General features: G+C 49.1%; 7 protein-coding genes across 7 annotated transcripts; 3 read left to right on the plus strand and 4 right to left on the minus strand.

The window, feature by feature from the left end:
- Positions 1–273: 273 nt before the first annotated feature.
- On the plus strand, positions 274–1244 carry ASPWEDRAFT_34509 (uncharacterized protein). The gene is made up of 2 exons (XM_040834015.1): positions 274–822; positions 895–1244. Exons 1-2 carry the CDS (start codon positions 537–539, stop codon positions 1008–1010), a joined length of 402 nt encoding a protein of 133 aa, XP_040694709.1. The 5' UTR covers positions 274–536; the 3' UTR covers positions 1011–1244.
- On the minus strand, positions 624–2018 carry ASPWEDRAFT_34510 (putative 2-hydroxychromene-2-carboxylate isomerase). Its single transcript, XM_040834016.1, has 5 exons — positions 1868–2018; positions 1696–1795; positions 1350–1633; positions 895–1288; positions 624–822 (listed from the first exon to the last, which is right to left on the minus strand). Exons 1-4 carry the CDS (start codon positions 1934–1936, stop codon positions 1085–1087), a joined length of 657 nt encoding a protein of 218 aa, XP_040694710.1. The 5' UTR covers positions 1937–2018; the 3' UTR covers positions 624–822; positions 895–1084.
- A 427-nt stretch (positions 2019–2445) lies between these two features.
- ASPWEDRAFT_23159 (uncharacterized protein) lies at positions 2446–2796 on the plus strand (the record flags this gene model as incomplete). Its single annotated transcript, XM_040832448.1, has 1 exon — positions 2446–2796. The coding sequence occupies one exon, from the start codon at positions 2446–2448 to the stop codon at positions 2794–2796; it is 351 nt and encodes a 116-aa protein (XP_040694711.1).
- A 379-nt stretch (positions 2797–3175) lies between these two features.
- ASPWEDRAFT_73471 (uncharacterized protein) lies at positions 3176–3805 on the plus strand (the record flags this gene model as incomplete). Its single annotated transcript, XM_040839339.1, has 1 exon — positions 3176–3805. A coding segment is annotated over one exon (630 nt), but the record flags the coding sequence as incomplete, so codon positions are not given.
- A 1203-nt stretch (positions 3806–5008) lies between these two features.
- Positions 5009–5688, minus strand: ASPWEDRAFT_34512 (uncharacterized protein). The gene has a single exon (XM_040834017.1). It carries the CDS (start codon positions 5660–5662, stop codon positions 5132–5134), a length of 531 nt encoding a protein of 176 aa, XP_040694713.1. The 5' UTR covers positions 5663–5688; the 3' UTR covers positions 5009–5131.
- Positions 5689–6653: 965 nt separating this feature from the next.
- On the minus strand, positions 6654–10781 carry ASPWEDRAFT_34514 (uncharacterized protein). The gene has a single exon (XM_040834018.1). It carries the CDS (start codon positions 10619–10621, stop codon positions 6989–6991), a length of 3633 nt encoding a protein of 1210 aa, XP_040694714.1. The 5' UTR covers positions 10622–10781; the 3' UTR covers positions 6654–6988.
- A 339-nt stretch (positions 10782–11120) lies between these two features.
- On the minus strand, positions 11121–13244 carry ASPWEDRAFT_34515 (MICOS complex subunit MIC60; the record flags this gene model as incomplete). The annotated part of the gene is made up of 4 exons (XM_040834019.1): positions 13045–13244; positions 12873–12978; positions 11222–12810; positions 11121–11165 (listed from the first exon to the last, which is right to left on the minus strand). Exons 1-4 carry the CDS (start codon positions 13156–13158, stop codon positions 11121–11123), a joined length of 1854 nt encoding a protein of 617 aa, XP_040694715.1. The 5' UTR covers positions 13159–13244.
- Between the last annotated feature and the right edge of the window lie 126 nt (positions 13245–13370).

A 13370-nucleotide genomic window follows, 5' to 3' on the forward strand; every position in this document is an offset into this window, starting at 1 on the left:
CTATATTAAAACAAATAGTACGTGTTGTGTTGTGGGTAGTTGTATGGCGTTGAATAGCATCAAGTCAGTCTCAACTACATCTATCAGATAATGTCCCTATCAATATAAATGTATATTAAATAGTCATGATAGATATCACATTCATATGATATTCTATAAATGTAGACACATGTACATACATCTGGGAAGAGTACCTCCGTAACTACCGGTTTGCCTCTGCCGAGTCTATTACATCAGTCTGCTCCAAATTTTCAGCCCAACGCTGATCATTCTATCTCGAGTAACTGTAAATCAATCCATTTATTCAATCATTCATCTCCTAATCAATCAGAATCATCCGTTATTGTTCATTGTCCAGGGCACGTTCTCATCTCCACTGCTGCTCCATAAGGCTGACGATGATATCATCCACTCCGTTGATGTCATCTGCCCTACAGCATCAGATTTATTAGATCCGATCGACCATCTTCACAGTTCACCCCTTTCTCCTCATCTATAATCCACTCATGCATGATAGTCAATATATTCCATCCATCATGACCTCCCCAAATGACTCGATAAACGAACAATCATCCCAGACATCCACCGACTCCAGCAGCAGTTTCGTACAAGACATGAGACGGCGCCTGGGAAGCTCTGCCTACGGAAGTGCCATTATCGACTTTGGAAACAACGTTAGCATTCTCGCGGAAGAATCATATCACGATATTAGAAATCGAGTCGATGGGGTCTCTGCTAGTGATGTTGTCCAGAATATTCGAGGGAGGATCCAGTCGTTCACATCTGGAGATCAGCAGGGGAGGGAGGATACTCCAGAACAGGGTTCGTACGATTGTTTATTGGGTCATTTGTATGTTCCCTCTTCGTAAATGATGCTAATATACACGATGATAGACACTAGGCCTGATGCTGAAGAGATCGAACGCATTGATAATATGGACAGAGAGAGAATCGTGGAGTATCTCCAGGAAAGGCACAAAAGTACCGCTCAACGACCTACCACGAATTAACGAAATCTATTATATCAATTCCAAATTATATCCAACGTAGACTGTTTCAGTATAGTACAAGTGAAGAAATACATCTACAACAACGCCCGGAATCCATTGTCCAACCTCCGCTGCAGCCCCAGGAAGTCTACCACCTGGCCCAAGTGATCAATGCCCCAGAATCCTTCTGTCTTGCCCTGGGCGTTGGTGCATTCAAACCAGGGAAGGCCAAAGGCACCATCCTTGAATGCCCGGTCTGTGTTGGAGGCCACAAGGGCCTTGATTTCTGGTTCTTTGGTCTGTCACTCTGTTAGCATGGCAGTTCCTATCTGTAAACCAATCCAGATAAGAGATGCTTACAGCTTTGATTATTGCGTCTGCATCATTCTTTCCCAGTACCCTTTCTAGGACAGCTGCGAGTGCTGCTCCTTGTCCAACCTTCATATTACCATGAATCCAGATTGAACGATATAATTCCTCGGTGACACCGAGGAGCTTTTCGGGGATTCTCTGGTTGATGGCACATAGAGCACGCTGTGCTTCCAGTGTCATTGGTGGAAAGTCTTCAGGGAAATGCTTGATCATGGGGACGTCGAAATAACGAGCCCAACGGTCCCGTTCCTGGTTAAGCCATGCATCTTTGTCTGAATCCTCAAGATCAGTTGGACAATTCTCTGTTGGAAAGGCCACCATGGGTGAATCTCACTCTTGATCTTGATAGGGGGAGTGTTTCCACAGGCATTCATCAAACCGCCCAGAAAGATTGGCACATAGCTAATTTCACATTGGGCAAATACGGGAGATTTCTGGAATAGTCAGCGAGTGTCTTAGTAGTCCAATATATGGGCTCAATTGAGGTTCAAGAGCTGTTCACTTACTCGCAATACATGGAAAGCGAGATAGGCAAACGGACTGACAATGTCGAAGTACAGTGTGATTTTGGCCATTATTGCGGTGCAGACAAGATGCCAATGAATTCGAGTATCTCTCGTCTAATTAGTCTCCAAATTCTCAACAGATAAAAGTCACTGGATGCTCTTGCAGTGGTTTGAAGCTGAACTGCTAGCAAAGACCCCCGCAGACTGTCTGCTGAGTCAGCATCCCAGTCCCGAGGTCGTCGGCTCAACACTCTCTCCATCTGATCTTCATCGCTTCTCCATCTTCTCCAACTATCTATTCAGGATACTGCTTTATAACCTGAGAGATCTCAAGATGCGTGCAAAGATCCTGAAACAATATCTATTTACACGGTGCCAATGCGGTTGATGATTCCTACACTACTCTCCGTGCTTTCCACTTGGACACAGGAAATGCAAAGGAAACTGCGAGATGCTCGTTCATTAAGAAATCATGCTGGATTGCTAACCAAAGAATTTCAACTTACTTGCAAACCTTACAGTGCTTCACTTATTTCATTGTTTATTTGGACGTATAGTCTATCATTCTATTCACAGACATGTCGAACCTCTCCACAGACTCGTCAAGTGACAAAGAAAACGCGTCTCCCGATATGCCCAAAGTAAACAGTGCCTCATCATCTGGATCTATCCATTTTCCCGTGTTTGCTGGTGACTTTGAGGATGAATTGGACTGGAGATTCTTCCAAGACTCCATTTCCAAAAGACGTCGGCAAGGTGTATACCGCCATCGACCTCCCGTGTGGTGTCTGGGGCCGCGTCCAAACCAGGAACTCTCTGCTACATCTGAAGGCTGCAGTCTAGTCTGTGATGGAAGTGAAGAGGATGCCTGCGAGAATGACTCTCGTATCGAGGAACCCGATCATCGCCATCTATGCATTCCGTTCTAGGGACACCACTGACTTGAAGCCGTACACTGGTCAACATACGAGATGCGATTATCCGGGTATTCTCAAGTCGAACAAATCAATGCATCTGACTGCAAACTGGGCGCCGGAAATATTATCTGAGGTGGGGCCCGCTGCAACAAATGTTCAAGCTCCTGCAAATGTTTCCCTGTCAGAGACAAGCCCAGAAATTCCAGTGCTAGTGAGAACCAAAGATGTATTTTGATATGGCTCACCCTAATTATTATTCCAGAAAGCCCCAGGCCGCGAAAGTTATACGAAGAGTCGATGGGACTTGACTCCCACGGAGGTCGTCGATGTGTCCAACTTCGAGTGGTCATTGAAGAGGAGTTTACCAAATCGATCATCCCTACGTCGTTCATTTCGCCAGACGAAAGCGGGCCTTTGCACACGACTACAATCATACAAGGATATCCGACTAGGAGAAGGCGAGAAGTGGGCAATCCAGGAAGGATCGCTTGTAGTTTGCATCGACCCATTATACACTCATTTGGATCGCAAGGAACGGCATCCAGATGAATTTGAATTTGCCACTGGCGACTTCTATATTGTTTGCCGTTTATATGCTGACCTGTGGGCTCTTTGTGCGAAGGTATCTCTTGCACCTCACTCGGAAAGCCATTACGACGGAGTTAGCGATAACTTTGATACGCATTTTGCATTTCTTCCTCTTTGCACTTTGACACTGGCAGCAAATCTCAGTGCCTTCATGAAAAGATGCTCCGGGTATACTAAAAGCTTCCAACAGGATATAAGGTATCCTGGTAACGGACTCCCTGTCACCCCTCCAGAGCGTTCTCACAGTCTTAATGCAAGCAAGCAGATTTTTCAAACGAACACACTGCAAATGGAAATGCCACCCATTATTCTCGATGCTCGAAGTCATTTTGCCGCAGATGAAACAGAGAGGGACTTTGTTCCTCTTGACTCTACCTTGGAGCCACTATTCTCTAGGTTTGGGGGTCGGAGGGAACGCGTGCATCAACTTGGAAGACGCATGTCTCTTCGGAAACTCTGGTACGGTGCAAAAAATCCCGAATTACGATTGGAGAGTGAGATAGATGGTGTAGTTCGATCTAGGCATGGCTCATCTTTTTCATCCCAAGGCCGAAATTCCCAGGGGTGTGAGGTTGGTCAGAGTCCACGCCAAATACCCAGAAGAAAAGAGAGTTCTTCAACAAGTCAGAGGCCTAGGTGGCTACGTGGAACCTCGATTCGAAATCAAGTCAGAGGGCAACGGAGTATACGCAATTTTATTTCCAATGGAAGCGATTGGTTACGGGGCAATTCACGTAGCAGCTCCACTGGATCAGATCCTATGTGCTATTGAATCCTCCGCAAAGGTTTACTTCCATAACAGACTCTACATAATCTTTTCAGGGTTGAAGTTATTCATGGTTTGATTCCATTCACAGAGAACCAGCCAGGAGTGCAAACAATGGCAAATACTCTGAGCATCTAGTATAACATGGACGTTCTTGGTTATTCTTGGGAGCTCCTTGAACATTCTGTTGCATCACATACTCCTCATTATGAGGTCACTTTGGGGCGCTGTTATCTCCTTTAGCCACCTATACTGTTAGAGGCCAATACTTATGGATCAAATATAAAAGTTTCCACAATCATTCAGTTTCCGATCTTAAACCAAAGAACACCCTATTATACTAATTTATAGCACAAATCTTTGCATTAGTATGTCTATTCGATCTGCCCACCCACCTGCCGAAGAGGTAGACTTCAGGCCAGATGACGAGCAACAACAAGACCAGAGCATCTCAAACATCGACCGTGATATCATGGGAGTCACCAGTCGTGGCAGAGCGCCTCGAGTTTCACGCCGTCGACGATCCGAGTACGCTCGATCCTGAACACGATCAAAGTCTCGACCTCGCAAGGGCTTGACAGGATCCAGGAATCGGTCCAGCTCGCGGCATTAATCTAGTCGGTGGATATACTATATATACCTTGTGAAATGCTCTGTTTATAGTTATGGGATGGAGTGACTAGGGCTGGGGGTACATAAAATGCGTGTGTATAGTATTATGCATGATAAAAGTGCAGAAATTCGTGAATTCCGTTTTGTTTTGAATTTTTATGGTAAAACATTATTTGATAAAAGTCAGCACGAGTTTGGATTTGGTTTAGATAGTAAGATCAAATGGATTTCAATGTTGATGATACTAAATTTTAATTTCGCGTATACCAATGTCGAACATATATATGCGTGAACCATAAACAAAACCCCCCACCACAAATGCAACACGAGAGATAAAGCAAAATGAAGCACTAACACCCCTCTCTCACCATGATCTCTTCCTCACCGTCTCTTGCGTAGTTTGCCGCGACGGAGATTCTCAGAACTCGCGTGACGGGCAATCGTCGGCTCTTGTTCCGATGAAAGGGACTCGTCTAGATGCTCATAGAATCTAGAGGAGCGTGGAACCTGTCTGAGGCTCATTTCCCCCTTTTTCGACCTAGGTTCAGGCCGGGCCTCGCTGTTGATTCTGTCCTCCGGATCATCGCCCTTGGTGAATCTCTCTAGGTCGTCTTCGTCTTTGAAAAAGGGCCAGCGCACGACGTTGATTGACTCTGGGTGGAGGTGGACGCTCGCAGATGATAGAGACGAGTCAGAGTGCGGGGGACCATCATCATCATCGTTGACTGTGGGTGAAAGAAGCGGATCACGAGCTCGATGAAGCTGTGACGATCCGTGAAGTTGTCTAGGCCGCTCATGGGGATCACCTACCTCCACATCCTTGTATAGCGGATAATCTTGATCATTGCGCAGATCAAGATTACAGAGGACCGTCTGACCAATCTCAGCGTATGGGGTACCCGCATCGGCCATTTCTGTCACTGCACATTCGAAGATCCTGTCGCGGTGATATAGGACGTTTTCGAGGAACATACCAATCTCACATGCCGTCAGACCGGCTTGAACCAGCGAGACTAGTATTTCTGGTAGCACCAGTGCCTCGTCAAAGCTCCATTCACCGAGATTGTCATCTTGTTCCTGTGAGTTGGAAGATGACGCAGGGCTGTCGTTTGGGGGCGTCAAAGGAGCGGTGGAGTTTGAGACGACGCTCGATGGTCTTGACTGTGATGGGAGGTGGTGCTGTATCCGGGCACGCAGGGATTCAGATAGAGTCTGAAGACGCTCAGTTAGTGGGTTGCGATCGAGACGGATGGCGTTGGACCTTCGGAGTCCACTTACTGGAGTGCCAGGTCGCTGGACGGGCACAGATCTTGCGTGGAAGGGTGGTGTGGTGGGTTCGAGGATTTGTTTCTTGTTAGGCTCCGCAGGCCTTTTGTCAAAAGGACGTTCGGGCATTTTGGAAATGGGGTTTGGATTGAAGATAGTAAAGTGGGTTGTCCAGCAGATGTAGATTGAAGAGCTTTGGATGGAATTGATGATCTTTGGATGTTCTCTCTTAGAGGAATGTGATCGTGATGGGAAAGACCAGGAGATTGTGGTCTACGGCCTGGTATTTATATGTAGAGAAAGTCTTCCAATGAGACAGAAAACAAAGGAATAGACCTGGTGGCTTTGTTATCTTTCTTTGTCCCATTGTCAAGGAATGACATTCATTAACGTGATCATAGCCTTTCATCCAGGTCTCATATCGAACAAAGGGCTTGTACGGTGATGGTACGATCCATATCAGCAGAACCTGGCGAATGGTCGATGCCGATATAGCAGTGTCTAGTCAAAGAACAATGGAAATTCATTTCCACGTTAGATATTGAAGATGAAACTACTTCAAGAGAAAGTCATTCAGCTACAGTATAAAACGAGACATATTTCCATCATGACTTACCTCAAGGGAGATACCAAACCAGCTTTTTGAGTAATGGATGTTGAAAGCGCCAAAGGTCAACAGAATGTTCATATCGACATTGATTAGTAAAACTGATAGAGAATATATACAGACATTGGAATGATTATACACAAGAATATTAATAAAAAAAATCAAGTATTAAAACATGCGCTGAAGGAAATGTGCCCAGGTATAAAGCAATCTGTCATCGACCAAAAGTGATCTTCAGAGAAGGGGTATATATGCAGGTGTAGAAGTAAACAATGTAATATCTCGTTCGAGAAAGAAAGGCATTGACGGTGCATGATTGAAAGAAAGGGGGAAAAAAATAATGCGAACGGAGAATCAGGTCGGATTTAGAGCCAAAAGACCCATCTAATACCAGAGATTGCTCCCCGGAAGACGCCGCGCAGGAGTTTGAAGGCCATGACAATCAGCCAAACCCACCACAGCATTCCAACAAGAGCCCATTCGAGCATGACAAAGCCTGTACGACGCAGCCAGCGCAGTCGCCGGCGGCGTCTGCGAAGCCCTTTGTCGAGGGTATCACTCAACTGTTTTACTGCCAGTGTACTTGTCGTATTAAGGTGGACACTCAGTTGCTCAGCATCTGCTGCGGCTGCCTGAGCACGTGGTGTAAGAGATTGTTCGACCAGAGCTTCAAGGCTGCTCAATTGTGACTTGAGAGGGGAGGAAGTCTCAGTGGGAAACCGATTCATGGATTGATGGAAGAGGTAATGCGACTTTTCGAACCGTTGCACCAAGCTCTGAGCTGCCAAGTCAAACTCATATAGTCGAGTAACCCGTGGAATGGAAGTGTTCGGGCCTAGGGAGCTTCGAAGGAACTCAGGCGGTGGGCTGCGCACACTCTCAGCACGACGAGTGATCTCTCGAGCCTTGATTCCTGAAGACAGCAGAAGAGCTCGTGGACGTTCAACTTCTCGTTTGTCGGGAATGCCGGAGTCGGCTAATGTCGTAATGCTGCGATCCGAGATGCTCCAAGTACGTGACGTCGTGCCCGACAGGGTTGGGCGCTTTTGTCGGGAAAGTGGCACTGGAGATGCTCTTGCTTGTGCAAGGCCAGTCACAGGAGGATTTGTCAGGCTGAAGGGCACAGATGGATCTTTGATTTGATGTTTTTTGTGGTGACCCCGGAGGTTATGCAGCGCACCACCAATACCAGAACCACCGGCGTGTTTATCCAGCGTATAGGTGTCGAGCTTGTTTCGTGGAGTGGCTGAAGTGTCTTGCGAGTCTTTCTCATGACCACGGGGACTATTAGTTTCAGACTCTCGGCCATGTTGTCGGGATGGAGATGTGAATGCTGGAAGCTGCCCTGGGCCTTTGGTAACTGGTTTCTCTGTGTCTTTGCGGGAGCGACTGTTCTCGTCTAAGAATGCTGGAAAATGACGTAGCAGAACCTTGGGACCTGACCTTTTATCCCCTTTGGCATCCCCTTTGACATCCTCGTTATCATCCGTAAGACTACTGTCAGATGAAACACTGGACGCGAAAGATGATTGTCGAGAGTGTGGCTGGTGATCTTTTTTCTTTATGTAATCCCCCATCTTGGATACTTCATTGCCCACCTTCCCTGCAATTTTCCCAGGCCCTTTGAAGATCCCACGTAATTTAGATTCCTGTTGGGACGAGCCTTTGGATGCTTCATGTGTTGGCTGATCTTCTTGATAAGAGGAAACTCTATCTGGGATAGGGCTTGGTTCAAGCTTTCCTACCCGATCTGAAGTGTCGGAAAGGCCGAGTGGAAGATGTTTGCGTAAGGCTTCGTTGTCCAGGGGGCTATCCTCAACGCGGTCACGAGATTCCTTAGTTCGATGTTTGCTTTTGTTCCGCTCGTGTCGATGGACGATCTTGCGGGGAAATGCTCTCTTTGACGGCGAAGGAGAGCGGCTTGACGGAGGGGATAAATTGACTGCAATGCTAGGAAAATATCCGGGGTGAGCAGCAGGGGAATTGGGTGCTGTACTGTCCATTGCATCCAAGGACATCCGTGGGATAGATGGGTCTTCATAACTCGCTACGGAAGACATGGATGCTCTCTTCTCATCATGCTTTGCCCAGCCAGATCGATAAGAAGACGGGCCAGAGCTTTGTGCCGGCATTTGATTTGGGTCATCGTCATTGTCCTCTTCTGGGAGCGGACTTGGCCCCTTTGCTCGGGAGGCATGGGGGCTTGGGAGCCGGTGTTTCCCTGAGAACTGAGGGCTATCCATGTGGGAATTCCAGTAAGAGCGAGAATCTTTATCATAGGAGTGTCTATCGTCCGCAATAGACATGTTGGAGGAACTGATTGACCGCTTCCTGGTTTTATGGCGCCCGAAGTCCGTGTCTTTTGTAGACACACTGCTGCTAGGCACAGCGTTCGAGGGGCTGCTATACCTGTATAGTTGTCGGCCCCGCGAGACATTTTTAGACACCTTTGAAGCCCCATGTTGAGAGTCAGAAAAAGAGGTATGAGACGCAGGCTGTCCTGTGTCAACCGAATCACGATTCGCCAAGTTCTGTCCTGTTTGAGGGTTGACATCAGGAGAAACTAGGTCTCCTGGGTCTGGGTACAGATGATTGCCATCTTTATCAACAATCTTGCTTTTGTTCTGAGGGTCTTCCGTCCATGCAGCATCGCAGAGAAGTTCGGCCGGCGGAATTGCCCAGTCGAATCGAGGCCTGCGCGCCTTGACACTGCCAGTCCGACTGACACGCCTCAAGCTGGATGGGGGAGAACCCGCGAACATTTCCACATCTTCTGACCCTCTTGGAGAGGTTGGTGTTTCCCCTAATTGAAAGGTTGGGAGGCTCAGGCACTCGAAGGGGCTATGAGTATGGTGGCTGTATTGCCCCTCGACATTGTTGATCCATTCATGAACTTTTCGAACATCATCCCAGCCCTCTGCCTCTGTATTGATGGGTCGCTTCTCTCGGAATCTGACTTTGCGATTGCGAATAGACTGAAGAGGATTGTACACACGGTGTGAATGGGCCCGGTTACTTTGCCCTGATGGAGCAGCTGATGCAGTGTCTATGGCACGCTGCTTGAGAGGAGGCAAAGAAGGAAGTAGCCGTAGATACTCGGAGAACAATTCGAAATGACGACGAGCCTTTTCAGCTCGAGCCAACGTGCTATCCGAAAACTCGTATGACAGCGCATCGTTACCAGCAGTGTTGGGTAGTAAATTCAACACGGAAGTAGGCTCATTTAGTCCAGGTCGTGCACCTGGGTCATCAAGAGACCTATGTGCCTGAGGAGCACGCTGTCCAACGCTTCCCACAGCAGCTGGCGCAACATATGGAACAGATGAAGGACCAGAAGCAGCCCATCGTCCAGAAACACGGTGTGAGGCGGAACGGCCCAGACTGTTTCTTTTCCTAGAGTCGCTCAAATTCAAAGCCAGATTGACAATTTGAAGAGAGTCCTTGTCCAAGCCTATCTCTGCTGGGTCTGCGTCTGTCGTTTCTGCTTCATGGGAGTCTCGTTGCTGATACACATCCGACGGGCTCGATGGAGACTGTTGAAAAGCTTCAGACCCTGCAGTGCCAGTAACAGACGCATTTTCTCCCTGGGAATTCCTATGGCGGCTCCATGGAAACCGTGACTTCTTCTTAGGTGCCGCGATGTCAGGTTCGGGGGCGCCGCGCTTCTCCTTGCGATCGGCGGGTTCCGATCGACGGGGGCGATGACCAGCTCTGAAGCTCCTCGATGACCTTGGCATAAATGAAGAGTCAAGTAAGAAGCCACTTGAGCTCGGTGCCCTGCGCGGATGATTTTGAGCCCCATCTCGAGAGCTGCTGCCGAGTGTACTACCCTCAAGCTCTCCGCTCGCTCGACCTTCGTTCATTTGTAAGTCTGCCCTCCGATCAGTCCTGCCATCCGAATGAAATCGACGTGAAAGGAGATTTGCTGAAATTTCCGGTTTCTTTTCGTCCACCGTAGACCTGGGATATGGCGTGTTGGACGCAGTCTGCTGCAACATCCGAGTCGAAGGGACGGCAGAGGTGTCAGTCCCGCCAGATAGAAGAGGGACGTGGGTTGATGACAAATAGAACCATGGAGGCAGTCTGGGCGATTAGAAGAGTTGATGAATATCCCACCAAAGACAGGAAGCCGTAACGAACCACAGAGATGGACGTACCATCACTGCCGCAATGCCTTGAAGACTATCTCCAGCAACGGCCAGATGCATCATTGCGGGAGTAGCACGTGCAGATGCAAACATGGCAAACACTCCTATATTGCCACTGATAATCACCCCTGTCTGCAGAAAATATAGAAAAAGTTCTGCGCTGCTCTGAGGTAAGGATAATGAATAGCAAGCACAAGGGCTATTTATGGATTGATAATTATAGAGAAAAGACGTGGACAAAGAAAATATCTAGCATTGGGTCTAACAACGCAGAAGTACAACTAGAGGTACAAATCTTGTAGATAGGAAAATTTACGGGAAACAAGAGCGATCGCTGGTGTCATTTTGTCTATTCAACTCTCAGGCACTGGAGTCGAGCCTCTGTCTCAATCACCTAGAAAATGAATGTTAGCTTCGCCATAACACGTGGTCGTGGGGAGAGAAACTTACCTCGAGAGCCTGTTTTACCTCGAGAACCCTGCGCACATCACCGAGCCAGTCCTTGCTCAGAATCTTAGCCCAGCCCTGGAGAGAGTTCATCTCCCGAGCAGCGGAATCAAGGTTACCCTGCTTCAAGAGGTTCTCAGTCCGGGTGAGAACACTCTCAACATCATCACCGCCGTCGGCACCGTCCTTCTTCAGCATGACCTTGCTCAGGACAAAGCTGGCAGCGTGGCTGGCAATACCAGCATCCTCAGGCAGAAGGCTAGCCTTGCGGACCTCGTCGGCCACGCGGCGGAAGCGCTCAATGATCTGGGGGTTAGAGGGAATACCACGCTGGTAAGCGGTGGGGTTGATAGAGGCAATCGCAGCCTCAACAACCTGGTCGTCGGCAGCCAGCTCCTTCACGGCAACGAGCTCGCGGACAAACGGTCGACCAACCTCAGAGCGCTCAAGAACAGATCGGACGGCGTCGACGGCGACCTGGAGCTGCTGGGTCCTGAGGTTGGTGTCAATGACATCTCTCCAGCCGGTGGTGAGCTTCTCAAGATCGCTGACGTTCTCGGTCAGCTCATTGAGCTTGCTGAGACGTCCGTCGCGCTCTCTCTCAACCAAGTCCTTGACGTCGTGCAAGTACTTCCGGTTAAGCTCGATGGCCTGCTCAACCAGTTCATTTTGCAGGCGCTGCTCGGCGACTTCTTGAGCAATCTTCAATTCGTGGTTGATCTTTTCCTGGTAAGCACGGACCAGCTTCTCACGCTCCGCCTCGAACTCCTCGCGGAACTGAGCAGCGTCTGTGGCGCGAGCATCATCGAAACGACGGATAAGCTCCCGCGCAGACTCATCGAAGGTAGCGTGAGCCTCCTGAATCTCGTTCTGAGCAGCAGCACGTGCCTCGTTGCGGATGGCCACAATCTTCTCACCGATCTTCTCGAGCTCTTCCTTGGCCTTGGCAACGGGTCCAGAGTACTTGCCGCCATTCTCATCGGCACTGATAACAGTCACAATGTCGTTGAAGGTCTTGACCAGCTCCTGCACGACAGCTTCATCTCCCTTCTCAACCTGGGCAAGTTCGATGGTGGGTAGAGGAGCAGACTTCTTGGGCTGTTCCTTGGGCTGTTCCTTGGCCTGCTTAGTTTCCTTGGCCTTCTCAACGGCAGCGTTCTTTGCCTCAGGCTGAGCACTATCGGTCTTCATTTGCCCTTCCCCGGCCTTTTCAGTTGCACTCATGTGAGGACCCTTCTGCGACACATCAGCTCCAGAGGGCTCCTCCTCAGCAACCTTCCACGAAAGACCGCTCTTGCTGGGGATCGTAATCTTCTTGCCTTCGTCCTTTGGTACAGAGGTAAGGCGGTTCGGGTTTCTGGAGGCATTTGGGAAACGGCGGTAGAAGTCACGCTCCTCGAAGTAAAGAACAGATTCCTCGCCGTAAGGGACGTACTCGGTGAAGAAATCGTGGAAGTTGTCCGACTTCAAAGCAAGGAAGATACCACCACCGTAGGCAAATCCAGAAGTCAGGATCAGGTACAGCAGGAAGCGACGGAAGCGTCCTGTCCTGCGAGCCGGGGCGGGTGGAGGGGGCGGAGGTGTTTCGGAGCCTGCATGACACTTAGCAATTGAAGCTTTCAGGAATTCAATTTCACGTTTGAAGCTGTCGTACCTTGCTCACCGGGGGATGGAGTCTCGGGAGGCACGCTTGATTCGGTCGAAGGGGAAACGGGAGTAGGAGCACCAGGTGCGGGTGTCTTGGAATCGGCGAAGAATCTCTAAAATGTCATATAGAGCATTAATTAGCATGCTTCGGGCATCATGACGGCGCATTGCCTTCATACCTGGCCTGAGAGCCGGCTGCTTGCCCCGGCTCTAGACAGCCATTGCGACGCTGTCCGTTGGCGAGCGGGGGTTGACAGCAACTGTCGGCTCTGCACAATAGAGGAGCGCAGCATGATGAGCCGCACTACCAGAGAGAGATGCGCGGAAGGCGGATGTAGTTAGGTGGGATGGTGTTGGAGGGAAAGAAAACGCGGACCCGGGATTGGGATGATGCTTTTACGATCCGCTCCGAGGATCCTGCACCGCCTTAGTTGGCAGCTGTGGCTCAGCTCGGGAGGCTTCAGTGTGCACCGCCTAAGGTCTTCTGCCACTCCACCATCTCCAC

This window comes from Aspergillus wentii (genome assembly GCF_001890725.1).
Source record: "Aspergillus wentii DTO 134E9 unplaced genomic scaffold ASPWEscaffold_1, whole genome shotgun sequence".
Taxonomy (NCBI): Eukaryota; Fungi; Ascomycota; class Eurotiomycetes; order Eurotiales; family Aspergillaceae; genus Aspergillus; species Aspergillus wentii.